This window comes from Periophthalmus magnuspinnatus, chromosome 20 (genome assembly GCF_009829125.3).
Source record: "Periophthalmus magnuspinnatus isolate fPerMag1 chromosome 20, fPerMag1.2.pri, whole genome shotgun sequence".
Taxonomy (NCBI): Eukaryota; Metazoa; Chordata; class Actinopteri; order Gobiiformes; family Gobiidae; genus Periophthalmus; species Periophthalmus magnuspinnatus.
In genome coordinates, this window is record NC_047145.1 from 26,024,353 (window position 1) to 26,052,308 (window position 27,956).

Genomic DNA, 27,956 nt, shown 5'->3' on the forward strand with positions numbered 1-27,956 from the left:
CAATTCCAATACCATGATGATAGTAAAAACACTCTTTCTTTTGACGATATACTGTGATTTTCCACATTAAGTGTTGGTACTTTGTGTTCTATTCCCATGTGTGTTACATGTGTGTAATCCCTCAGTGTGCACTAGGTTCATAGTGGTCCATGGGTGTGTACTAGTCTATGTGTGTTATACTTGTGAAACAGAAAAACATCATTATAAACATATTCAGGAAAGGTTCATTTCTGTCCTGTGAATGGGACTATTTTAGCATTGATACCTGTGAACAATGAGTATCTAGTTTTGATATTTCAGCATCCATAAGTATCTGATTTTCAACATTTGACAGCCCTAGTCTTTGGTTAGTTTTGTGTCTGTTGAGTTAAGTTAAAGGGTATATGTGCCTTTCTGGAGGCAGAAGCGTTACCTGCTCATCTCCAAGAAATGACTTTTCCTAGAAAGTTACCAAGTACGGCATTAAATTTCTATTTTGCATGTATTTAATTACAAATTGTGAAGACCATGGAGACCAACAAGTGTAATGTCATATTGTGAAACATTTCCAGTAATGCTAAATGGAGATACATATGTGACACTTCCTCCACCAGAAAAAGTTACATAATGCACCTTTAACTTGACTCAACAGACACAAAACTGAACAATACCCACCCGTGACATATGGATGCTAACTGACCTCCCACCTCAAAAACCTATTTCCATGGAGACAAACTTCAGGAAAGTTACATAGTGCACATTTAACCTTAAGGTTCTAGTTTTGCACACTTTAGCCTTAATCATGTATGTTGTGTAGCTTATAAAATTATATATCTATAGAAATCCAAATTTTATTTTATTTTTTACTATAAAAACACCAGCTGGAGGTGCAAGGACTCCACCTGAAGTCACACTCAAGAGGGAATTAGTTTAAATAAGGCTTAAAACAATAGCTGTTTTCTTTAAAAAATAACATTATACAGTGAATGCTCTTTTAAAACAAATTTGTACATCTGACCGTACCCCATACCAACATATGCAAAGGTTACATTAAAAGTACAGCTACTATTCTTATCCACCAAAACAATATTGTAATTTTAAATAGTTTATTTTATTAAAGTTTTATTATTAACAGCTGAAGATTTTTTTTTGCATTTTTGAGGATGAACTAATAATTAAAATATTAGAAGGAAAAATATGTATAAATACTAAATAAATATCTAAATGAGGTCAGGTGGTTTATGCTGACAGGTGCTCTGGATTAGTGCGGGTCGACGGGGGGTTGAGCTCCGGCCCCAGCTGCGCTCCTTGGCACAGCCCACGAGAGAGGCTTCATCTGGGGCTTGGATACGGAGAAGACCTGGCAACACATCGGTCCCCCTGAAGACCTGAGCCAGACCAGGACCGGACCAGAGACCAGACCAGGACCACAGACCAGACCAGGACCACAGACCAGACCAGGACCAGACCAGGACCAGAGACCAGACCAGGACGCCATACCAGACCAGACCAGGACCACAGACCAGACCAGGACCACAGACCAGACCAGGACCAGACCAGGACCAGAGACCAGACCAGGACCACAGACCAGACCAGGACCAGACCAGGACCAGAGACCAGACCAGGACCACAGACCAGACCAGGACCACAGACCAGACCAGGACCAGACCAGGACCAGAGACCAGACCAGGACCACAGACCAGACCAGGACCACAGACCAGACCAGGACCACAGACCAGACCAGACCAGAGACCAGACCAGGACCAGACCAGACCAGGACCAGACCAGGACCAGGACCAGACCAGGACCAGACCAGGACCAGAGCAGAGACCAGAGACCAGAGACCAGAGACCAGTGACCAGCGACCAGACCAGGACCAGACTAGGCCCAAAACGGAAGCAATATCATCTCTATGGAAACGATCAGGTGTCAGAACCTCTTCCATAAAAGTAACATAGTAGATCTCTATGTACTCTGGCAAGTGACCAATAGGTGGGAGAATAATCTAATAGTCTATAATCTATTTATCATTCTTTGTATGTATGATCTGTATTTAAAGAACATGTATTATGCAGAATTTAACCATGTTCTAGGGTTGTCCCCTCGTCAAAAACATACCTGGAGTTGTATTTTGTTTCAGTCACGCATGTTGCATTAATTCATTAATCCAAAGTCGTCTTCTCCTCAAAAATGCTCCAATCACATTTTGCCACTTTAGTTGTGTCACAGATCAAACTCCAGACTTCTGTGCAGTTTTTAAGCCCATAAACCATCACCGGACTCGTGCTGTGGCCAGATTGTGTTCACAACAAACACATGGCTCTATTAGCATAGCATTCACGGGGAATAAGGTCTTCATTTGTTTACTTTCTCATTGTTCATTGGAAATGGAGGTGTAGTTTATAAAGTGTATTTTCCAAATGTAGACATTTAAATTACAAAATGTGACATACTTATCCCAAGGAGACCAAAAGCATGTTTAAAAGAGAATTAAAGCCACAAGAATGCATCAAATGTGTTGTGTAATGACTGCATAATGCATAACATACTCACTGGAGCCTATATAAAGCCATCACATTCAGGACTAGCGCTATAAAATATGCAGCATTGTTTTAAAATGTGTCTAATATAAAGCAGGGAGGGCAGAGACTGCATACATTTGTCTATAAAAAGCACAGTGCCTGACACAACAAACAGCGCGTGAGCCAGTGCTACTCTTATGTGAACACTAAAGTGCAAATCTGCTGTCACTCCAAACACTAAACTACACACTATTATTATCAGATCAGTCTCACACGGAGTACCACTCTGGAATATTTAGTATACGAGTACTCCTGAAATGAACCAAATCAAGAGTAAACATAGACAGTATACATAAATGTACATAGCTAACCTGCTAGCTGTCGTGTTCCCAATAGAAAGTGATCATGGGCCCCATTGACTCCAATAGGCTCCAATTCAATTGCGGTCAGGCTCGTCATTTAGGTATTTACATTTTTGTATTAACCCAGTCTACATGATCCTAGTGTTTTTATTTCACTATGTTGTCCGTAAATCAAGATATGAGCATTAATAACAGACCAATAAGGTGGCTTCTTTCCCACTGATCACTCTTGCTAGTTAGCCACAGGTTTGATTGACAGTGTTTTCTACTCGCGGTCAGAACTATGCTCCAAATTAGCCGCTATAACTGCTTTAGCCTCAATGAGCTTCATTCGACTGTAGCTGAACGCTGTGGGTGACGTTACACTCACATAGACCACTTCAGAAGTAACATACATTATTAACAAACAAAAAAATCTAAAATGGGATTAAAACTTGTCTTAAAGCGGCTATATGTGATGTTGATTATTGATTATTCATTATTTTTGCCCCAGCAGATACATTGTAAAAGCAGCTCTTATGGTCAATATGAGACCACTGTGTGATGTCTATATTCATAAAGCATTTTTATCATCCATGACCCAGGATGTAAGGCTCGTGGTAGTTGTTGTTAGCATTGCAGTGACAGTACAGTGACTGCTCTGCTCTCGGGAAGATGTGAAATAACGGTGAATAATTAGTTCAGATGTAGGAATGTGTTAGGAAAGTATTAAGTTTGTTTAAATTTGTTGTTCTTTAGGTTCCAGACTAAGCTCCCTGTAACTGCGTCTGATATTTCCAGAGTGAATGAGTCACGTGTGAGTGACCCGGGTTTATCAAGCAAAAATTATTTCATATTATTATTCCAGGACTAAACCATACTAAACTAGAGCTATTCCAGGACCAAACCAGGTCAACCGGACTACTTTATACACCAGCCCACACACCACAGATTGAGAAGCCTTGTGATAACGTCTTCTGTTTACATGTTTTATTGTCTCCATTGCAGTTTAATATTACATCTCTCTAACTGCCTCTTCCTGTCTCTCCCTCCATCTCTCCTTCTCTCCTCTCTCTCCACATCTTTCCCTCTCACCCCTCCCCTTCTCTTTCTGTCTTTTCTCTCTCTATGTCTCTCCTTCTCCCTCTCTTTCTCTCTCTCTTCCTCTCTACATGCCCAAAAGGCCTTCTCCAACCACTGGGGCCGATCACAAACGCTAAATACTTGATGAGATATGATAGCATAGCGCAAACACAGCACCACCACGGGCTATTAACCATTTTGAGAGGATCCGCGGCCTTTGGTAAGCACAAAATAATGAAATAAACAAACAACGTCTTCCCCCGTGACCATGCTAGTTCCTGCGAGGCGCGTGTATGCAGCTAGCACGCTAATGAGGACCGCACAGGCTAGCATCCTTCGGGGAGGCGGAATCATTGGGCGCTACTGGCAGATTAGCAAGATTAGGAAGAGAGCGGACTACATAACAATGCCTGCGCTAAAACCAGTGTCGTGATTTTATGAATGAAGAATGAAAAAAGGAGGAGACGTGTGTAGTACTCAGCTAGCTGCTAATTATCTCCACATTCCACAGTATGGCATTAAGCGTATCAGTTTCCATGAAGACAAGCAGGTCTGTTGCAGGAACAAAAAAGTGAATGAAAGGTGATTTTTTAGAACGTGGGGAGTGTGGATGAGTCTCTGATGTGTTTCGACAGGGAGTTCTAGTGGGGGCAGCAACAGAGAAGGCCCTGTCCCTCTAGGTCTTGTGTTTAGTCCTGGTAGGTGGAGACATAAGGTTGGCGTCAGCTGCTCAGAGACCATGGGTGGGGATGTGGTGGTGGAGGAGCTGCACAATGGTGAGGAGCTTGAATTGGAACCTCTGGAGTATAGGGAGCCAGTGGAGATCTTTGAGGACAGGGGTGATATGTTTACGGGTCTACTGAGGAGCTTGGAAGATGCACCGTAGAGCAGACTATTGCAGTACTGGAGGCAGGAGACAACAAAAGCATGGATGAGGGTTTCAGCAGAGGAAAAGGGATGGGTGGAGGCGAGCGATGTTCCGGAGGTGATAGAAGGCGGTTTTGGTGATGTGTTTTATGTGGTGTTTGTAGGAGAGGTTCTGATCAAAGATGATGCCAAGGTTGCGGAGGTGGGAGGAGGAGGGGACGGAGGAGCCTTTGATGGAGAGTGTGAGGTTATTGTAGGTTTTGGTGAGTGTTCGGGGATGGATGATGATTATTTCTGTTTTGTCACAGTTGAGCTGGAGAAAGTAAAGCCTGCCATACACTACAGGAATTTATATTCTTAACCAAGTCAAGACAAAACTATGTCATTACTTGTGAAAAGTGGCACAATAGTTCGGATTGTCTTTTTAAAGACACAGGTGGTAGAGTCGTTATCTCTAATCTGCAGCAGCTTCACCCTGATCCTAGCTGTGTGGATGTAAACAGACACACGTGAGAATCTGCTCTTGTCTTTTTACTTTTTAAACAGCACTTCAAACTGAGTTAATAGCAGCATTTTGTGGACTAGGTGTTATTACTTGTGAAGGATGCATACTAATGGCTATTATGGATGAGAAAGCTGGAGTTTAATCACTTTACGAGAGGTGAGTAATGAAGTCGTCTTTAAATTATTTTTGTATTGTATTTTTGCTATTTTGAGTTTGTATCTTGTGCCTATAGAGCAGGGGCAGATGGACTGTCATCACTCCATCTGCCCCTGCTCTATTTTATTGACTGCTGCCGTGGTGTTTTTTTGTGGTGACAAATTTACAAAATGACAGAACAGCTCAGAGTTTCTCTGACACCACACACACCAGGAGCGCACCTTTAAACATCACATTCAAGGATCCTAAATCGGGTCACGCCTACCCGAAGTCGGGGAGATGCAAATGGGGTCCTAAATCAAGCAAATTATTCTGTAGTGTGTGGCAGGCTTTAGATTATAACTGGGACAGGTAGAGCTGAATTTCGTCTGCAAAACAGTGGAACTGAAGGCTGTTGTGGTGGATTTTGTGACCGAGGGAGAGGATGTAGAGTATGAAGAGGAGGGGGCCGAGGACTGAACCTTGGGGTACACCTTGAGTGAGTAAAGCAGAGGGGGACTTGCAGTGGTTGATATGGATGAACTGGTGTCTTTCGTTGAGGTAGGAGATGAACCAGGAGAGGGTGGTGTTGGTGATGTTGGAGGAGGTCTGCAGGCAGTAGATGAGGATGGAGGGGTTGTGATGGTCCAGGAGGATGGAGATGTTGATGTCGGAGGAGAGCAGGAGGTCATTCATGATTCAGAGGAGGGCTCTCTCAATGCTGTAATGGGAGCAAAAACTGAACTGAAAGCATTCAAATAAGTTATTGGTTGTAAGGTGAGATTTCAGTTGAGTGGCAACGGTACGTTCAATGAGGTTGGAGAGAAAATGGACGTTAGAGATGGGTCTGTAGTTGTTGGGAACATTGGGGTCAAGTTCAGGTTTTTTGGGGATCGGAGTAATGATGGCAAGCTTGAGTGCAGATGGAACCAGTGGACAGAGAGAAGCTGATGATGGAGGTAAATGGGGACAGAGCAGATAGACAGGCTTTGACGAGGGTGGATGCAATGGGATCAAGGGAACAGGTGAATGTTTACATGCCCTCCAAGACTTCAGGCAGGTCAGAGGGGGAAATCGAAGAGAACTGGGATATGACGGAGCAAGAGATGGGAGGACAGAGAGAGGTAGGAAGGAGGGATGGAGATGCTAAGAAGTGGCTGTAGAGTTTACAGATTTTGGAAATGTGCATTTTTCTGCTGCGAATGACTTGGATGCCATTGTCCAGGGGATTAAGGACTTTGTTAATGGTAGTAAAAAGTGTTTTGAAATTTCCTGAGCCAGGCTGAATGAGGTTGGAGTAGTAGGTTGTCCAGGTGCGAGACAGGGCTTCCTTGTATTGGTGCAGATGGTCTTTGTAGAGTTGGCTAAGAAGAGAAGGTGGTGCTCTAGAGAGTGATGAGTTCTGCTGTGGACTGGGTATAATTCAGAATGGCTTTGAATAATAGTTTAATTGTTTAACTAGGAGGGAAGTGACTGTGGAGGGTAAATTGGGACTAAGCTTGCGGAAATGTAGCTGTATCTCTTTTTACTAAGAGATTGGGATGTCAGTGGTGAAGGTAATGGCCAGGTGGTCAGATATGGAGAGATCAGGGCTGGAGACACAGTAGAGTCCAAGAGGAAATTGAAATAACTTAGTAGCAGCATGGAGGGGGAAGTGGAGTTCGGTCAAGAATGTGGAGACATGACATGAATGAAGGATTTGGTTTTCTAAGAAACCAAGATGCATGGCAGATTTGAGGAGTTTGAGGAGTTGTGAGACGGTGTACAGCCATTTGACAGCCATCTCAAAGAGCACTGGAGCAACGAGGTAACTCTTTAGCAGCAGACCTATTGACAAGAATACCTGGCAGAGCAAGGTGGTCCAGCTAAAGGACATGCAGCGCTGTGTCTCACAAACCCTCTGGTTTTCAAGCCTGCAGCAATGAGGACAGAGTCAGGAGCAAGTCCGAAGCATGGCAGTGTTGGAAGCTGGCTCCCAACAACTGTAGCTTTAATGCTAGTAGCCTGTTAACCACTAGTTACAGGCACCTAGCAACTGCAGAGTGGAATGTGTAGCCCTTCAACCTGATGGAAGAAGTGTGGATAACCAGAATGATAGTAGGGAATTTCGAGATGGATGGTCCAGTATATAATTGGAGAAGCAGCACACAGAAAGTAGAGGCAGTAGCAGTAGTAGTGGTAGCATAATTTGCACAATTTGCCAACAGCTAACAGGCTCCATGCTTTACCTGAAATATTCCACAGTATGACATTAAATGTATGAATCTCCATCGGGACAATAAAGTGACACTACCAGGTCAAGTTCAGATCTCTGAAGAGCCTGCGTGCATGCTTTTCAACAAAAACACCTGTGACTGAATAAAGATGGATACTGTAGACTGAAGAAGAATATTATTACAAACAGCAGTTGTAATTCTTGCTCCATCGAGTGAATAATTTTCAGTGATTGGCTTGAACTTGGAGCTCCAGAGGTTAGAGCCTGACTTCCTGACTTCTTCCCCCAGCGCAGAGCCTCTTCATCAGGCTTCTCCTCCTGATGTTCCCCCTGAAAGTGCTCCCAGCTGGTCCTTTGGCTCATTGTCATCTCGCTAACCGCTCGCTAACTGGATCGCGCTGCGGAGGTCTTATCTGATTGCAATTACGCTCGGCTAATTTGAGGAAGCTGATAGAGAATAGGGTTTTGTCATTCTAAGGTGCATGGCAGACATATTTGTAGTTTTTGTGTGGAAAAAATTCAAAAAATGAACAAAAAGAAAGTTTATTGTGATAGGAGAGACAGAGAGAAGAGAGAAAGGAGGAGAGACAAAACCGCGTGAAACAAAAGCACTTTGTTTAGAAAAATGAATTGGAAATAAACCAACGGGAGGATATTTTTAACAATGGAACGGATTTGGATAATCGGTGAAAGATTGAATGATAGAATTACCAGATGGGGTTTGACAAAATTAGATTATCAAATGAGTATTGTGTTGTTTTGTGAGGATTCTCTCTGCTGTGAGGGACAGCGTGTTTTATTTGAAAATATAAAAATACAAAAATGATCAGAACTTTGTTTGGTGATTATGGTCAATGCCTCTGCCACACACTGGTCTATTAGTCCTTCTCTCTCTCTCTCATCTCTCTATCCTCCCTCTACTGTTTCTCTCCCTCTCTCTCTCTTCTCATCACCTCACCTCTCTCTCCTTTCCCCCGTTTCTATATCTCCTCTCATTACCTCTCCTCTTTCTCTCTTCTTTTCTCATATCTTTATTCCTCCCTCTTCCCTATTCTCTCTTCTGTTTCTCTCACTCTCTTTCCTGATCTTCTTCTTCTTTATCTTTCTCCCCCTCCTTCTCTCTTGTCCTTTTCTCTCCACCTCTTTTGATTCCTCCCTCTTTTCTCCCTCTCCTCTCATCACCCCCTCTTCTCTCTCTTTTTCTCTCCTCCAGCTCTCTCTCCCCCTCCCTCCCCTCTTCTCTTCCTCACTGTCCTCTCTCTCTTCTCCCCTTCCCCTCTCCCTCTCCTCAGACATAGCATTTTAACCATGTTGTTTCTGATTTCCATTCGCTCTCTGTATAGTCTTCTCTCGTTTCTTGTTTTCTGAGCGACCCGTGCCACAGCAGCAGACCCTGTAATCCTGTTAGTCCGGCTCAAAGTCAGTGTGGAGGAGAAGGGGAGAGGGGGAGAGGACAGAGGGAGGAGGGGGAATGAAGGAGAATGGGGTGGGAGTGGAGAGGGGAGAGGAGAGGACAGAGCAGGAGGAGGAGGAGGCGAGGGAGAGAAGGGGAGCACAAACAGGGAGGGTGGAGGGGAGAATGGAAGGAGAGGAGATGGTAAAAGGGGGTGGAGGAAGAGGAGGGGGAAGGAGAGAGGGGAGTGAGAGGAGGGCGAGAGGGAGGAAGAGGGGGAGAGAGGGGGGTGGAGGCCGTTGACTTCCATTTGGACGTCTCTATCTCGGGTGGAGCTGAGCAGAATGCAAAGTGTGTGATCCATTCAAACTCAAACACAGACGGCCTCTCTCTCTCTCTTTCTCCTCTCTCTCTCTTTCTCCTCTCTCTCTCTTTCTCCTCTCTCTCTTTCTCTCCTCTCTCTCTCCTGACCTCCGCACCAAGGTCCTTTAATAGTGTCATCCAGTTTTATTAAGTTAGTTCAGTCATGGTTTAGTTAAAGACGCACTATGTAACTTTTCTGGTGAGGATTGTGCCACCTGCTTTTCTTGATATTATTGCTTTGCCTGAAACCTTCCACAGTATGGCATTACATGTCTAGTTAGTCATCATTTAGGTAAACTTGATGCACCTTCTTGTCTCCATGGAGTTAAACAGTATGGCATTAAATTTGCCATTCTTGAATTTACTCAGTTACTAGTGTTCTTATGGCTCAGTAATACCTTGAAAAACATACATTTGTATTGTTAGCAAGCTTGCCTCTCCACAGATCTGACCTGTAACTGGGCCTAACCTCCTAATTGCTTTAATTTCAGTGGCAGTATCAGTTCACGTTTCAGGTTTTTGTTATATGCAACATTATGAGGCCTTTTTGCTGTTCAGAAGATATTGAATTTAGTTTTAAATTATTAATCGCTATGGCAGCAGTCCTAATCTTTCATCATTCTGGACCCATAGCCTGTCCGATCTGCATTGTTCTCTGCTCTTTTCAGAGTTATGAGACCGGACACTATTCCACAGTTTGTACGATGACTGTCAGATTTCATGTTCGGCCTGGACAAAGATGATGAGAGCAGAGGACAGGAGCAGACGAATAAAATGTAACAGACATGGCAAAGAAAAACAAACCCAGAGGACACAGGAAGTATGATACGGGACCGCCAGCCAATCAGAGCGCACCGTCAGGTCTCATACAAAATCACAGCATGAATCCAGATCTGCTACGACACAAATATCAGAGGAGGGAGGGGGACTGGCAGCTTTTGTTGTACTGCGAGAAAATCACATTAAAATGGTATTGTTGTCGGGCATGTTGAATGAAAGTTAAACTTAGGGCTGAACGATTTGGGGAATAGTATCTAAATGCGATTTTTCTGACAAGCATTGTGATTAGATATGGGATTTATAGTTTAATAAAAGGATTATGCTCAAAGTTCAAATTTTAAACACGTCCAGAAGAATTGACAAAAGACTGAAGAAGATCTGAACTGGCAAACTAATACAAGCATCGAATTTCAGCACACATTTGTACAGATGTGAACCACAGGGCGAGCAGCTTTTATACACACAGGAGATTGTGGTTTTTTGCCATTTGCCAATGACGTCGTCCATTCAAATTGTGATTTTGATTCAGTTGTGATTACTCTTGCAGCTCTAGTTAAAATGTTTGCTTAGATCAACACTACATTATCTCATTAACTGTATCACTGTATCTATAGATTGTCCTATGTAAGATTCAAGGGCAGGTATAAAGTATAGTAGTTGTGTCATTGGTACAGACTTGAGAAAAGCAAATGGTTATGCATAGCGAGGTTAAAATGAAGGTTGTCCTATGTAACTTTTCTGTTAAGGGTTCGCTTGCTTGTCTTCTTAGAAATGTTACTGGTTTGCCTATTTAGTTCTACAGTATTAAAACCTATCAATCTTGCATTGATTAAATTGCAAGTGTTTCTTTTGCTAAATTATACACAGGTAATACATGCATTCTTGCTGTGAGCAGGTCGCCTTGGACTGTTGGAGCCTCTTATTTGTCTCATGGACATAAATGAGCTTAATGCCATACTGTGTGGTATTCCAACACAGACACCTGTCTCCACCAGAAAATTTACGCAGTAGATTTTATCTTATGAGTGCTGGAGTTATGTAATAAGTGAACATACAAGATATCGTTCAGCTCATAGTGTTTTTGTAATTAATTGTAATCATGTGTAGTGCTCCATTGTTTACACAGTTCCAAAACTCAAAGTGTAAGTGTAGTTATAACAACACTGAAGGAGACGGAGCAGTGTCGTCCATGTTACAAATATCTCAAAACAGGACGGCCGCTGTGCTTCGTGGAGCTAAAGGACTTCATATGAGCGCTAATAGGCCACAGCGGTGCTAGCACTAGCCTCTGCAGTAATGGCCCTACAGTAAGGCTCCTGTTTAAGTGTACTACAGACACTAAGTTAGAAACAGAGAGGAAGTTCAGGCTCAGGAGGTTTGTCAAAGAAAGAAAACAATCTGCAGTGGTTAAAGGGAGGCTACGCTAACACTGCTGTGAGGAGATCCGACAGGATAGAGACAGCAAAAGTTTGTCATGAAAAATGCTTTACAAATGAAACATACTCACCATGGTGACTACTGACTGAACATTACTCCATGGTCATACGTCATACATGCTGCCCGAAGCTAACTAGTGGCACAGCTCTGTCTGAAGCTGTTGCTCAAATTAGACTTTAATCTGACTTAAGCTTGTTTTAACACAATCTGACTATAAAGAACTGATTTAGCTGGAACTACAACAGGTGAGATGATTTGTGCTGTTAAATAAGTCATATATAATTACAGTCACAAGCTAGCTAGCATTAGCCAACAGTTTTTCAGTTAGTCCTTAGTTTAAAATCAACAAAGTATTTAATGTCTTACCTTGCCCACATACTGCATATCTGTGCCCGTGTACTCCTCCAACAGAAAGAACTGGTTCCACATCCACCCTCGCTTGGATCTCCGTAGAGGTGCTCCTTTAGCATCGTGTCCAGTGAGTACCCCAGACCCCCGAGAGCGCCCCAACGAAGTCCTCCTGAGCCCAGACCTCAGTCCTGACCCAGGACCGCTCAGGAACACCGCCACGCCCAGGAACACCAATGCTAACAGTCTCCTCCTCTCCATCGCAGCTCAAACACGCGCGTGTTAAACAGATCCGGTGTTTTTTGGTCAGGCGCTTGGGTCAGTCCACATTCTGTAGTTCACAAAATGTCCACTAGAGGTGACATGGGGCAGTAACAGCACCTGAAAGAGAGGACAGGACAAAAAACAAAAGTCAGTCACCATGTTAGAAAGACTCAAAATTTGTAGTTGTTACATGGCCAATAATGTGAACAATTACATGCACTGATACAAAACAGTCCCTAAGTATGAAAAACACATGAGAAATGCATGAATATTAAACCTCAATCCAGATACTCTGAGCTCAAAACATTTCAAACGTTTCACATTGCATTATTCATTCATTCTTGGTAGATACTTATGTAGCCACAGTTGCCCTGGGGCAGACAAATGGAGGCGAGGCTGCCAATCTGCGCAAACACTCCTCCCAATCACTCACGCACAACAGTTATTCCAGGAAAGGTGGGTGAAGTGTCTTGCCTAAGGACACAACGAGTGCAGTATTGCAGTGACTGAACTGCGGACCTTTGGGTTTATTTTTTATTTAACCAGGTAAAATGTTTGAGAACGAATTCTCATTTACAAACATGAGCTGACCAAGAGTCAACAGCATAAAACTTACACACATCTGTACACACACACCCACACACACACATATGTATATATATATATGTATATATATATATATATATATATATATATATATATATATATAGTAAGTAACTTTCACAGGACACCAAGGAACCTTTCCTGAATATGTTTATAATGATGTGTCTCTGTATCTTTCACAAGTATAAGACAAACAGACTAGTGCACACATGGACCACTATGAACCACTGCACACTGAGGGATTACACACATATAACACACATCGGAAGAGAACACAAAGTACAACATTTATATTGTCTAAACAAGAGGGTTTTTACTATCATCGGACCCAGTATTGAGTATCAAGTCTATTCATTAGTATCAAAATCGTGACAGTATCGTGACCATTGTTCCCTCTAAACTGCGCGCGTGCGCAATTGCGCACTGCTGACACGGTCTCCACGCACAGAAAATCTGTGCGGCGCACAAAAAAATCGAACCGGAATTGAAAATAAAATAAACAGTCAACAATTCATTCTGCGCTATTTTTCAATGTGAGTCAGTGAGTGTGACTGACCTGCTCCAGACAATTATGTGATTCACAGACGTATTTGCGCAGCTTATCCACATCATTGACAGGCGTCCTCATGCGCCGCTACCAGAGTTTTAGCAAATGTGGAGTGAAGACTCGCTAATGATGCTAATGATTCTAATGATGCTAAGTGCTGTTTAACCCCTTAACGTTCCGACGGCCCGCCCTCGGGCGCACTGTTACACACTGTTTTGCAGCAGTTTTGGGTTTTAATCATGACGAAACGGACAAAACAAAGGAAGTACGTGACCGAGGACACTGTGGATGTTTGTACAAGTTAAACTAGAGGCATCTCGGACCCGGAGCGGTTTGTGGAACCAAGTGAAGATCTCATGGTGGACTCAGGAGCAGAGGACCTGATGATTTGATGGACTGGATGAAGTTCCTGGTCGGTAAGCGTGGTTTATTCTGCTATTGACTTAATTGTGGGTCAAATGTGTATTATGTGTAATTATTAGCATTAGCTAATGCCATTCTGTGCCAGTGCGTACAGTGTATTTAGTGCATTTGTTTACATTTTGAAGTGTGTGTTCACTGTTTGCAGTGTGTGGTTTGTAAATATATATTTATTTTGACCCATACCACTTGTTTTGAATATATTTTATATACAAATATACATTATATATTGTGTTTTGATATGATATATAAATGTACAGTAATAGAGCAGCTGGGTGTGCAGACACAGATTCCTCTCAGTGTGTATTGGTCATTGATACTGTCACTAGTTTATGAGTTGTAAAAATCAAGCAAAAGCTTCACACAATGGCTTATACTCATAATACAAGTCAGAACTTTATAATAAAAAATGTTAAGTGTGTTTTCAACATTGGAGTTTACAGTTGTCTTGGTTTGGTTGGAAGCTCATGTTTTTCCATAGTTAAAATGAAATATTTATACTTCCAATAGTATTAACATACTACACAGGTCATGAGCAAGATTTTTGTCATTTTCATTGTATAAGTGGCTAAAGCACTTAATTAAAAGTCTTATAACAGAAATGTAAATGCGGTAATTTGATTCTTTTAATAAACCATTTAACTTGGATGGATGTGATGCAGCATGACCACAGTGCACAGGTCTGATGTCGCTCACAGTGGTCCATGGGACGCTCAGGGAGTTTGTGTGTTTGCTCAGACTCGTGAAAAATTAGAGGGAACATTGATCGTGACACTAGTCTATAAGAGCATATATAAATAAAAACATATTTATGAAAAATATATTTCTCTGTCTATCTCTCTGCATCACTGCTGTGTCGGACATGAGGTGAAAACTGGAGCTAAACTTGAGACAAGACAAAAACAAGATGGATTCTGGGAGGAAGATGCAATTTGTAAGTTTTGATTTGGATGTAGCGTGTAGTTTCAACGTGGCTTCGAGAGGCCTTCAGATGGAATGGAGCGCTACGCCGAGTGCAGAAGAGACAGGAAGAAATCAGGAAAAACAACAAGGCAAAAGTACAAGTTGTTTTTGGAGATGGAGAGAAATAACAGGAAGGTTTGAAGTGAGAGAACCGCAGAGAGAAGAAATGGACAAAACACACACACACACACACACATATATATATATATATATATATATATATATATATATATATATATATATATATATATATATATATATATATATATATATATATATATATATATATATATATATATATAACTGATACTTTCCAGCTGATGTCATCAACATTCCCTGTGGGGTGAAGCTATCTAGAGCAGGGGTGTCCAAACTTTTCTCATTAAAGGCCACATATAAAAAAAAAAAAACACTGACTTGCCTGAACTACAACTGTGAACAGTGAGCTGATTTGTGTTGTTAAACAAGTCCCTCTCACATAACATTACAGTCACAAGCTAGCTAGCATTAGCCAAAGACCAGACATACGACATATGTAAAAATACACAGATGTCATTGTAGGTTCTGTCTTGAGCTAACACTTTTGTTACGGTAATGCTAACAACTAGCACACAAGCATAAGTTCGTGGAGGATAGTGAATTTATTTTGACCTCCAAAGCTGCTAACACAATATACCTGCAGTGGGACAGGACAGATAGGACAGATTTTACTAGGACAAAAGGAGTAAAGCACTTTAAGTATAGCATGTTTCACAACCAGAACCTAATCCTAACCCTGAAATGTTCTAAAACCCCAAAACATTCTCAAAATAAAACAAAATCAAAGAAATTACAATGACTGATCTAAGAGTAAACTACTTTAAAAGTTGTTTGAAAGTGCATAGAGTTGAGTCCACAGCCTGATCATAAAACTCCAGGGGGCGCTCTGGTCTCAGATAACACAGACTGCTCTTCATTTCCTCCCATTGCTGCGTCTCTTTTCGAGTGTTTTCCTCTCAGACTTGACCTGACCTGTTAGCGACGCAAGCTAACAGCACTCACGTCTTCAATAGCTCTTCGTGCGCACATCGTTAGCCGCTAACCTCGCTAATTTCTTTTCAAATGTTAACAAAGCACAGCCATCAATATTCATACATCTTACCTGGAGAGAGGCACTTGTGATGACAACAAAGCGCAAAGGAATACTGATGGATTTAAACACTTTTATGAACAAAATGACTCCATGAGCAGACACCATGTTCTTACGTGAGATATATTTATGCAGAGGTCAACTTGTAACATTTTATAATGCAGAAATTGTAACCGGAGGGCAGGGGTCAATATATTGATACTTAGCAGCTGATGTCATCAACATTCTCTGGGGGTGTGATGCTAACTAGAGGCACTGCTCTCTCTGAAGATCTGTTACTCGAGTTAGATTTTAATCTGAGCTTTTTTTTAACATAAACTCACCATAAACAACTGACTACAAAGGTGAGCTAAAGGCCCTCTCAAATAACATTACAGTCACAAGCTAGCTAGCATTAGCCAACAGTTTTTCCGTCACTTTCACCTTTTTGTTGAAAATCAAACTCTTAAAAAGGATCAAGAACGGTTACGTTGAACACATGCTCCTGGAAATGTGCTCTTTAAATCAACTTTGTTTTTGTTGTTTTTTTATTGAGGTTTCATCCTTGTTGGTAGTGTTCGCTAATGTGTGTATTGTGTCATCATGGTAGCTACTGAACATTCCTCCATAGACATCCATACTGTACCCTCTGGTTCTCTGTGTAAGTGTCAGATGCAGATGTGTGGACCGGGTTTATGGTTCATGTCTCTGTAAATATTCAATTCATCTTTATTCAGGACTCATGGTCCATTTTTTAAAACAGACAAGGACAATACAAACAGTAACATTTATGTTTTGAACAGACAGCCACACCAGTCTCCACGTCTTGGACTGAAGCGGACTGCCCTGAGTCTTATGTTTGTGAGTGACATTATTATTTTATTTTCTGACTTGTTAAGCTGCAAATAAAACTGTACATTAAAGTTCTTAGTACAGCAAAGTGTTCACTTTTGCGCTTACAAACATCTCGGTCGCACTAGTCCATTGCGGCCTCCTCAAGAGCACCCATAAAGTGTCATTATAATCCACCTGCAGCTTTTAGAGATGGACTTTTTTGTAATGAGTCCAGAGGTGAGCAGTGTATAGTGGTGAACAATATGATTTAAACAACATCAACTTTACATCATCAGAGCATGAACCAAACTTGAACATAAGAGTATTAGGTTGAGCAACAACATCCTGCATTGTCTATACATATCATCATCATCATCATCATCATCATCATCATCATCATCATCATCATCTGCCATGTCCACAGTGATGATATGCCCAAGATATTTACTTTTAGTTGTAAACACCGGACCTATCCACATGAAACAAAAACTGGCAATAACTGAAAATAAACAAAAGTCAAATGTTTTTTCACCACAGCTTCAGAAAACTGTGCCATTATTCAACACAAAGACATGAGTGTGTTTTGTTGAAAAGACTTTAAACCATTAGATTAATAGTTTGTGGAGCTGTGTTTGTGGAGCTGATCCCAAAGTAATAATGCGAAATTTGGATATTTCTTTCAAAAACTGCAAATCACCTATAGAATTACACTAGAACAACCTATCTGCGGATTTCAGAATGGTTCAAAATGAATAGCGTTGCCACAGCAATTAACAATTTAAAACAAAAAATGATAACTTTTCCCTTCGCCATAAACGTTACACAGTGAACCACATAATTTATAGATGCCCACTCCTCAAATTTGAACCTTTAAACACAACATTTTTGTAACTCCAAAAGTTAGATAAAGGCACGATTTTGTATTTTCTAACCCAGCATGTTGTATAAATACTTCTAAAAAGAGACTGCAGTTTAAACACATATAGTTGAGTCTCCTCACATATCTGCAGATAATGTGTACTCTGTTATAGCGCCTTATTCCTCCAGAGTATGCCTTCAGAAAGACCTTTTGGAGTTTGGGATATTTAAGTCTCCTCTCAGAGTAAATAACGTCTTTACAAAGCCCTGCCACTGCAAAATGTACAAATCACCATTCGACAGAGGCATCAAAAAGTCTCATTTTTTTACAAAGTGTCAGAAATGTAGAGGCATAAACGTAGAGCTATGGTTTGTTTATTTCGTTTACTCGGGCAACAAAAGAATCCCCGCCGTCTTCAAACCCAAACGCAAAAGTCTGAACAAGCCCTGTGCATGTTGGAGGGTTGTGTTATGGTGGAATGCGCAGCGGTAGCACTGTCAGCCCAATAGTTTGTTATAGACTTTTTAGAAGCAAGACTAAAAACAAAAAAAAAAAAACATTGGAAAAATATGTTGTGAAAGCTACCGCTGCTTCTGCCACCGACAGCGGAGATTTGGTGCAGACATGGGAGGAGGGAACGAAGGAGAGGAAAGATGAAAAACGAAAAAGGCTTCATAACAAGGGAGGAAGAATATATGTGTAAGAATGCAACTGGAGCTAGGAGAGTGAGATGTTCAGTGGTAAACTCCAGAGTTGATGGTACAATCCCAATTTTATCATCAATGCATAGTTGTTTTTGTGTCAATGTGCAAGACACTTCATCCACTTTGCCTGTTGGTGGTTTTCATATGTTAAGAAAATCCGGGGCAGAATGCAGAGGAGGGAACAGATGGAGCAGAGAATGAAGAGGAGAAGGTCAGATGGAGCTGAGGAGAGGGTCAGATAGAACAGAGGATGCAGAGGAGAGGGTCAGATGGAGCAGAGGAAATAGAGGAGAGGGTCAGATGGAGCAGAGGATGCAGAGGAGAGGGTCAGATGGAGCAGAGGAAATAGTGGAGAGGGTCAGATGGAGCAGAGGATGCAGAGGAGAGGGTCAGATGGAGCAAAAAAGATCGAACTCCAACCCAGTTCACCAAGAAATGGCCATGACCCCAGTTGTTTGTCCCATACGTCTGAATTCCATTGTTCCATATGAGCTGTACATTTGCTCATGTTCTGTGTGTTAAACTGAGTCTGGGCCTCACACTTTGAACATGGCTGCATACGTGATACGTGTAAGCTTATCTAGAATTCCAGTAGCGTTCCGTGTAATTCCCGGTATCTCTGGGACAATCAGCTGTACACACTTTGTTATCGGAGACTGCAGAATGCCAGAGGAGGCCACGGGCAATAGCACTATCTGTTCATTACCTAAAGATAGTGTAGATACAAGCTAACACAAACCCCTAACCCCATATGAACGCCCCCGTGTGGACACTTACAGAACATCTCAAATTAGAGACACTGTTAAAATGTGTAAGGGTTTTCAATAGGCACAGTAAAAAAGTAGAATATTTTTATATCGAAACAAAAAATAACTAGTATCGCCCATGTCAACAAGCGGGCAATCCCAGCCCAGACAAGTCCACACTAATGTTGTGTCCTTGTGCAAGACACTTTAGCCACTGTCATGTCTTTTGGTTAAAAATATAATAAGTTAATAAGTTATGTTAAAAAGTTAAAACAACTTCATAAATATATATGAATATTTCATTTAATTTTAGACAAAGTTAAAAAAGTTAAAGCGTGTCAGAGTGAGACCTCTGCAGTTTAAGTGATCATTGTGATGTTTACACAGAGTGAGCACTTGTTACACAATTGATCTTTGACGTAATTTTCCTCCGTGAGAAGAAAGCAATGTTTTTGGCTAAATGTGCTCTTTATATGTTCGTGCCTGGTGAAATTTTCGTCTTTGTAAGTATTTTGTGTTCATAAGCACCTGTGAATGTTTTGAATGTATTAGTTATTTTTATGACAATTTAAGTTTTGTTCATTACCTGTAGCGGCCTTATGTATAATTTATCGCGTGTTCGTGTATTTTAAACAAATAGTACGTGCAATTTTGTAATGTACATTTTTGTGTTTGTTTCAGTTACGCTGTTAAAGACTTCATTAAACAAGAAAAGTACGCCTTGTGTACGAAGTACTTTATTAAGTTCGCTAGCTGTCTAGCTTCACAGAGTCACGTGTTGTGAGGGCAGCATAGCCACTTTGCCTATTGGTGGTTTTCATATGTTAAGAAAATGCAGGATGCAGAGAAGAGTGTCAGAGGGAGAAGAGGATGAAGAGGAGAGGGTCAGAGGGAGCTGAGGATGCAGAGAGGGGAGGAGACAGGGGGCAATGGTCTCTAAGGTTCAATCCCAGCCCAGAGTAGGCCACACTAATATTGTGTTCTTGTGCAAGACACCTCTGTATGAACGTGCTGTATGAGTAATTGGAAAAGTTACTGGCGCAAAATATCAGCCACACTTCCACCACTTCACCCCAGGGCAGCTAATATTAGAGCTATCATAATTTCTATTTGTCCAGGCATGAGACAGAGGCATGAGATCACCATTCTGAATCTTTGAAATATCATAATTCAGATTTGATCATTTAAAATTCAAGTCACGCTAAGACACTGTGAGCTTCTAGTGCCTTAGTTTTACAGTGTAGTCCAGTGTGTTTGAACAAATGCTTAACCACTGTCTCTTCTGCCCGGTGTCTGCAAGAGGTTAAATATAGTCTAGAGAAGAAAGAGGGGTGAATAGAGAGAGAGAGGGGGAGAGAGAGAGTTGAAGGAGAGGTGGTTTCGTCCTGTCAGAGCCGCGTCAGCATTCAGACCAGAACCTGTGCATCCATTACACAGAGACAGAGAGAAGAGAAAGAGAGGAGAATGAAAGGCTGGACGAGAGGCAAAAGTACGGAGAGAAAACGTGAGAAGGAGAGAGAGGGTGGGCATATAGAGGAAGAAGAGAATGAGAGAATGAGGTGGGGTAAAGGTAAGGAGGGAAAGGGAAGTGAGAGAACTGTGGGGGGAGACAGGGGGAAGGGAGGAGGGCAGAAAGAGGGAGGGAGAGAGAAAGAGAAAGGTTAGAAATGAAGAAATGAGAGGAGGGAGAAAGAAAGGGATGGGGGATAAAAGTTAGAGAGAGATAGAGACATAGGGAGAAAAAAGAGGGAGAGAGGGAGGGAGAGAGGGTTACCCCATTCTCCTGAGTTTGCACTAAATATGCCTGTCTCTATGAGCTCCATAATCCACAGCTCTGCACTTTAAAGGACAAGGACACAGAGCTAATGTGGCTAATGCTAATCATATACAACAACCTATAGACCGGGACTACACCAGGCCTAAACCAGGACTAAACCAGGACTAAACCAGGACTAAACCAGGACTAAACCAGGATTAAACCAGAACTAATCCAGGACTAAACCAGGACTAAACCAGGCCTAAACCAGGACTAAACCAGGCCTAAACCAGGACTAAACCAGGATTAAACCAGAACTAATCCAGGACTAAACCAGGACTAAACCAGGCCTAAACCAGGACTAAACCAGGCCTAAACCAGGCCTAAACCAGGGCTAAACCAGGGCTAAACCAGGGCTAAACCAGGATTAAACCAGGCCTAAACCAGGGCTAAACCAGGACTAAACCAGGGCTAAACCAGGACTAAACCAGGACTAAACCAGGATTAAACCAGAACTAATCCAGGACTAAACCAGGACTAAACCAGGCCTAAACCAGGACTAAACCAGGACTAAACCAGGCCTAAACCAGGGCTAAACCAGGGCTAAACCAGGGCTAAACCAGGATTAAACCAGGCCTAAACCAGGGCTAAACCCGGACTAAACCAAGCCTAAACCAGGAATAAACCAGGATTAAACCAGGATTAAACCAGGCTTAAACCAGAACTAAACCAGGAACAAACCAGGACTAAACCAGGACCAAACCAGGACTAAACCAGGACCAAACCAGGCCTAAACCAGGGCTAAATCAGGACTAAACCAGGACTAAACCAGGACCAAACCAGGACTAAACCAGGACTAAACCAGGACTAAACCAGGACCAAACCAGGCCTAAACCAGGGCTAAACCAGGCCTAAACCAGGGCTAAACCAGGCGTAAACCAGGGCTAAACCAGGGCTAAACCAGGCCTAAACCAGGACTAAACCAGGACTAAATCAGGACTAATCCAGGACTAAACCAGGACTAAACCAGGACCAAACCAGGCCTAAACCAGGGCTAAACCAGGCCTAAACCAGGGCTAAACCAGGACTAAACCAGGACCAAACCAGGCCTAAACCAGGGCTAAACCAGGCCTAAACCAGGCCTAAACCAGGGCTAAACCTGGCCTAAACCAGGGCTAAACCAGGACTAAACCAGGACTAAACCAGGACTAATCCAGGACTAAACCAGGACTAAACCAGGCCTAAACCAGGCCTAAACCAGGACTAAACCAGGCCTAAACCAGGCCTAAACCAGGGCTAAACCAGGACTAAACCAGGATTAAACCAGGCCTAAACCAGGGCTAAACCAGGACTAAACCAGGGCTAAACCAGGACTAAACCAGGACTAAACCAGGACTAAACCAGGATTAAACCAGGCCTAAACCAGGACTAAACCAGGACTAAACCAGGACTAAACCAGGGCTGAACCAGGACCAAACCAGGCCTAAACCAGGGCTAAACCAGGACTAAACCAGGGCTAAACCAGGACTAAACCAGGACTAAACCAGGACTAAGCCAGGCCTAAACCAGGCCTAAACCAGGACTAAACCAGGACTAAACCAGGACTAAACCAGGACTAAACCAAGACTAAACCAGGCCTAAACCAGGACTAAACCAGGACTAAACCAGGACTAAACCAGGACTAAACCAGGGATAAACCAGGACTAAACCAGGACTAAACCAGGACTAAACCAGGACTAAACCAGGACTAAACCAGGACTAAACCAGGACTAAACCAGCACTAAACCAGGACTGAACCAGAACTAAACCAGAACTAAAGCAGGACTAAACTCAGAACTAAACCAGGACTAAACCAGGACTGAACCAGTACTAAACTAGGACTAAACTTTGACTAAAACCAGAACTAAACCAGGACTAAATTTAGAAATAAACCACAACTAAAAGAAGACTAAATAAGGTCTATGTTGCAGTTAAAAAGTGTTAATGCATCCCTAATAAAAAGAACAAAACAAAAGAGATCCGTCAATATGAGGTAAAGACGACTGTTTTTTGGCAGATCACTCCGCCATAACAGAATCCCAGTGACAAAACTAAATATAGTTGTATATAGCGCAGTGACTGCACATGTCTGCTGTATTGCGTTGTCTTGTCCCAGTGCAGCCTGTGTTATTCTAACTCTCCGCTCCAGGGCCTGGGTCCCTCTCCTCATGTCCCCATAGGCTGCAGTTTATAGCCTCCTCCACACGGCGCCCCCTACCCCCCATGGCTCAGCACTACGGTCTGCTCCTCTCCATAGGCCCATAGGCTTAGAAGAATTAGACGGCAACAAGACACTTTCAATGTGTCCTTTATCCATCCACACATCATGTATATGGGTTGGTCGATATATCAGGTCAATATTTGCACTTTTTAGCATATGGGCTATCGGCTTTAAATCTGCAGCACTGATATTTTGATATTTACTTTGGCTCAACCAGCTGCGTAAATATGCATTTGTACATTATTATTACATTGGTGGACAGGGACCAAAACTGTCCCAACATATCGGCCCAAAAATGTCAGCAGAACTTATCATCCATCATTTCTCTGGATTCTGAACTATCCACATTGGCCATGAATAAATATATATGGCCAATCCCCTTTGCATATGATGTCATGTTTTTATAATTGTGACTTGGTCTGGTCAGATTGGGCAAATATGAAGGGGGTGGGTATGAAACGTAAATAATGGGGTCTTTGCAATGAGTGTAATGTGCAACTATGGGAATTATGCAATTTTTATTTTGACCCTTATGTGACCCCAGTCCTTGGGACAATGGATGGAAATTAGCCTGGCTATAATTTGGTGTGTTTACATTCATGTCATGTCTGTTCATTTACATGCTTTGTCCCAACCAAATAAAATAAATCAACAAGAAACAAGATAGTACCTGTGCTCAATATTTATCATTTATTTTTAATAAAGGTGTTGTTTTGGCGCTTGTTTACATTATGGTTGCTAGGTAACTGTAATGGAATTATGTCTACTTATGTCACATCTGCTGCACGTGTCCAACCAGGAAGTAAAATGATGTTACTGCATAAATATAAGAGCAGTGTGCAGTGTAGAGCTGTAAACGTCAAGCCAGGACTGAAGTGCATTGATGAGGTGATGAGGTGTTGTCAAACCAAATGAACAGATGTAACTGTGTCTGTGTTTAACTAAAGGTTACTGGATGAACATGGCGGCTCCCATTGACCCGAGGCTCAAACCTCAGCACACATTTCACAAACAGGAATCACATATTGATGTTCAGCATTGATCCATTGGACCTTTGGAGAATAAGGCCTCTGCTGGTTACAGACCTGCTCAGAGTAATGCTCAAATAACTAACATTTTTCTGACAAGCATTAAGAGTTGTTCTAAGTTCACATTTTAAAAAACGTCCAGAAGAACTGACAAAAAGACTGAAATCTGTATTAAAGCCCTGTATAACACAAAAGTGACTCTTAACAGCTTTAATAATAATAATAATAATAATAATACATTTTATTTGTTAGGCGCCTTTCAAGGCTCTCAAGGTCGCCATACATACATATACAATACAAATAGAACAATGTAAAATGATTAAAAATACATTTAAAAACAAATATAGATTAAAAGACAGTGCAGTTATGGTCAGAGTGGTCAGGATGAGAAGGCCTTTCTAAACAGATGAGTTAAACCATTGTAATGCTGTTACCTCCCCACAAACATACATGGAGTTGTTTCATTCACACGTTTGAGTGACTCTTTATTATCTGTCTATCTATTATTAGTCTGTCTACATCTCCAAAGCTCAAAATGCTCCGTTCCACCTTGTGATGTCATGAAGCGGTGGTTTATAAGTTAACATCTAACATCTTTTACCTTTAGTTTAGTAGAGATTGTCAGTTCTAAGGCTGAAAACATCCAAATGATTCTAGTGAAGGTGTGTGGAGTTTAAAAACACAGTGGAGCACTTCCTGTATCACCACATGATGACATCACAAGGTGGAACTGAGTGTTTTCATTGTGAGAGAAGAACTATGCAGAAATATGCCGGATTTTTGTGTTAAACATGTGTGAATGAAACAAAACACAACTCCAGGAAATGGCATTAGAACATAGATCAGAAAATAGCGTAATACGTGCTCGCTAAAGCTGATTGGCTGACAGTACGTTGTGATGTCATCAGGAGCAGTTCCTCGTGTTTCTTATCTCGCCAATGTAAAGTCACAGACATTTTCTTAACACAGAGTGGCATTCTCCCACATCAAAAATGATCAGAAATATAAAACGCTAACTTCCTGGTCCTGTCAGGAGGTTTATGAAGTCAAGTCCTCAACATGGCGGCTAATGACAAATACATGCAAATACAGTCAACAGGCCAGTCTATGCTCTAGGACTCAAAAAGGTTTAGACATAAACCAGGAATTAGCTCCGATCCGGATGTTATGAAGAAATCCATTGGGAAGGGGGAGGGGGAAAGAGGAGGGGAGGAAATGGAAGGAGAGAAGAGAGAGAGACAGGAGGAGAAAGAGATAACAGAGGAGAGAGAAGAGGAGGGCGAGGAGGGCTAGAGGATAGTAGAAGGGAGGTGAGAGGGAGGAGAGGAAGGAGATGACTGAGGAAAGGAGAAGAAAGAGAGGAGGAGGGAGAGGAGAGAATAGGGGAGATGAGAGAGAGAGAAAGGGAGGAGGAGGAAAAGAGATGGCAGGGGACAGAAGAGGGAAGAGAGGAGGGAGAGAAGAAAGGAGGAGAGGAGAAGAGAGGGGCGATGAGGTGGGAGAGGAGAGAAAGAGAAGAGGAGAGCAGTGGGACAAGGAGGGGAAAGAGGGAGAAAAAAAGCAGGAGGAGAAGCAAGAAAATGGAGAAGAAATGGAGGAGCTGATGGGGGAAAGAGGAGGATAAGGAGAGGGGGAGAAAAAGATGACATTGGACAAGAGAGGGAAGGGAGGAGAGAGAGAGGAGGAGGGAGGAGAGAGCAAGAGAAGAGAGACAGAGAGGGAGATGAGAGGAGGGGAAGGGAAGATGAGGAGGAGGAGGAGAGGGGACCAGTGCTGGCAGAGGACACCCCAGAGACAAAGTGGTATTTCCAAACGCGCTCAGCGGCCTACAGCAAATCAATAGGTCCCACATGCTCCCAGCCCACGTTCATTACATTCATAAAAGAGAGATGGAAGACAAGAGAAAGACGAGTGGAGAGAAGGGGGGGTGGGAGTGGAGAGAAAGAGAGGAGAGAAGAGGGGAAAAACAAATGAAAGAGGAGGAGAGGAGAGAGGGGTGAAGAAATGTCAGGGGAGAGGGGGATGAAAAGAATGGGGAGAGCAGAGAAATAAGAAAGGAGAGGAAAGAAGAAGAGAGAAAAGAAAAGCCATGTGAAAGAGAGGAGAGATGAGAGGAAAGAGAGAAGAGGCAGAGAAAAGAGAGTAGAAAAGAGAGGAGAGAGAGGAATGATTGGGTCTTTGAGGGAATACGGAGGAACAGACGGCAGATTGGAAATGATAAATGGAGTGATACAGAGCAGACACAAGCAACAAGAGGATAGCAGTTTATGCTCTTCTTCATCTTCTCTTTAAATTCTGTGCTTTCATTAACTGTAGAGGAAGGTGGCTGAGGGGTTAGCACTCACTTCTCACAGTGACAAGGTTCCAGGTTCAACTCCCGGGCCTTTCTGTGTAGAGTTTGCATGTTCTTCCTTTGTCTGGGTGGGTTCACTCCATGAGTAGTTTTGACTAAGACTAGCTGGAAATGGGTCCTACTGCACCTGACAAGTTTAACCCAGAGACACTGAAAGATGGGTCAGAGTACACAGTTCCCTTTGGGGACAGTAAAGACTAACCTTAACTAATGTCTTTAAAGAAATGTGAGGTGACCCCATTCACTGTAAGAATGCTGCTGGTTGTATTTTCTCAACTAATGTGTTAGCTCTGCTGCTCCACATGTAAACAAACAGCACCGTACGCTGTCATCACTGAGGTGGGTTGTGCAGGTGTGAGTGTGGGCCGTAGAACTCTACATGTCGGGCTTGAGCACAGCATGATTCAAAAGTCAGTGTAAGTGCGACCTTTGTCCACATTTGGACTTGTTGTATTACATGTGTTGTGTTACACGTGTTGTGTTACATGTGTTGTGTTACATGTGTTGGGTGAACACCATAGTGTCTAGTCAGGTTCACTCTCTCTAATCCAGGCTCGTTCTAGCCTTTGCTCAGATACAGTATGACAGAGGAGGCCTGCTGTCTGAGGTGGGATAAGTCAAGTCTAAGTGCCTCATGTTGACCTCAAACAGTCAAATGTCACTACGGTAACAGAAATACAAAGAGACGTATAAAGATCTGTCCACTCTCTCAAAACTCACAGCACTTAGAGAAACGAAGAGAGAAATATCACAAGGAATATGTCTTAAACTGAAGAGCGCTCATATTTAAGGTGGGTGAAGTTTCTTGCCCAAGGACACAATGACAGATATGCATTAGAGCCTAAACACACAAACGGACAAAAACAGGTCTGCACCAGGACTAATATAAAATCCATTATGTCAAATGTATCTGAAAATCCAGTCGCACACTGTTCATAGTGTCCACACTGCCCAGATAAGAGTCTATTTGCAGTTTTTTTTCTCTCCACTCGTGCAGAAAGTATAAATACCACAGCGGTGACAGGGACCGTTTCAGAGGAGCTGTCCTCATTTTACCCCAATCTACAACAAACACTCTGTGTCAGCCTCCTCCTTCTAAGTCTAATGAATACACGTTACTCTAGTGTCCATAGCAACCCATAAAGTGCATTATGTCACTTTTTTGGTAAAGGGTCCACCACCTGCTTGTCTCCATGTTGTTACATGTTATTACTTTGCCAGAAATGTTCCACAGTATTACATTAAACTATCTTGCATTTATTCAATTACAGGTGGTTTTATTGCTAAACAAATACCTTGAAAAAGATATATTCATACTGTTAGCATTGACACCCCTCCACAGATCTGAGCTGTAACTTGGACTGCTGACCTTGACATACAAATAAATAAGTGCCATGCTGTGGAACATTCTATACTATCTCCATGGAGATAAGCAGGTGCACACCCACCTTCATACATGCAACTAATGCTAACTAATATAAGCCAAACACAAAAAAAAATAAATGTGTATCATTTCTGCACTGGATTTTACTCTTTAATTAAT

The 27,956-nt window shown here is 42.2% G+C and overlaps 1 protein-coding gene across 1 annotated transcript in view; it reads right to left on the reverse strand.

Moving 5' to 3' along the window:
• LOC117388434 (cadherin-6-like) overlaps nucleotides 1–27,956 on the reverse strand; it is a 151,328-nt gene that overhangs the window by 73,140 nt on the left and 50,232 nt on the right. The window contains exon 3 of the mRNA XM_033985978.2: nucleotides 11,987–12,349. Coding sequence (XP_033841869.1) covers nucleotides 11,987–12,229 — 243 coding nt within the window. The 5' untranslated portion in view covers nucleotides 12,230–12,349. The remainder of the gene's footprint in view (nucleotides 1–11,986; nucleotides 12,350–27,956) is intronic.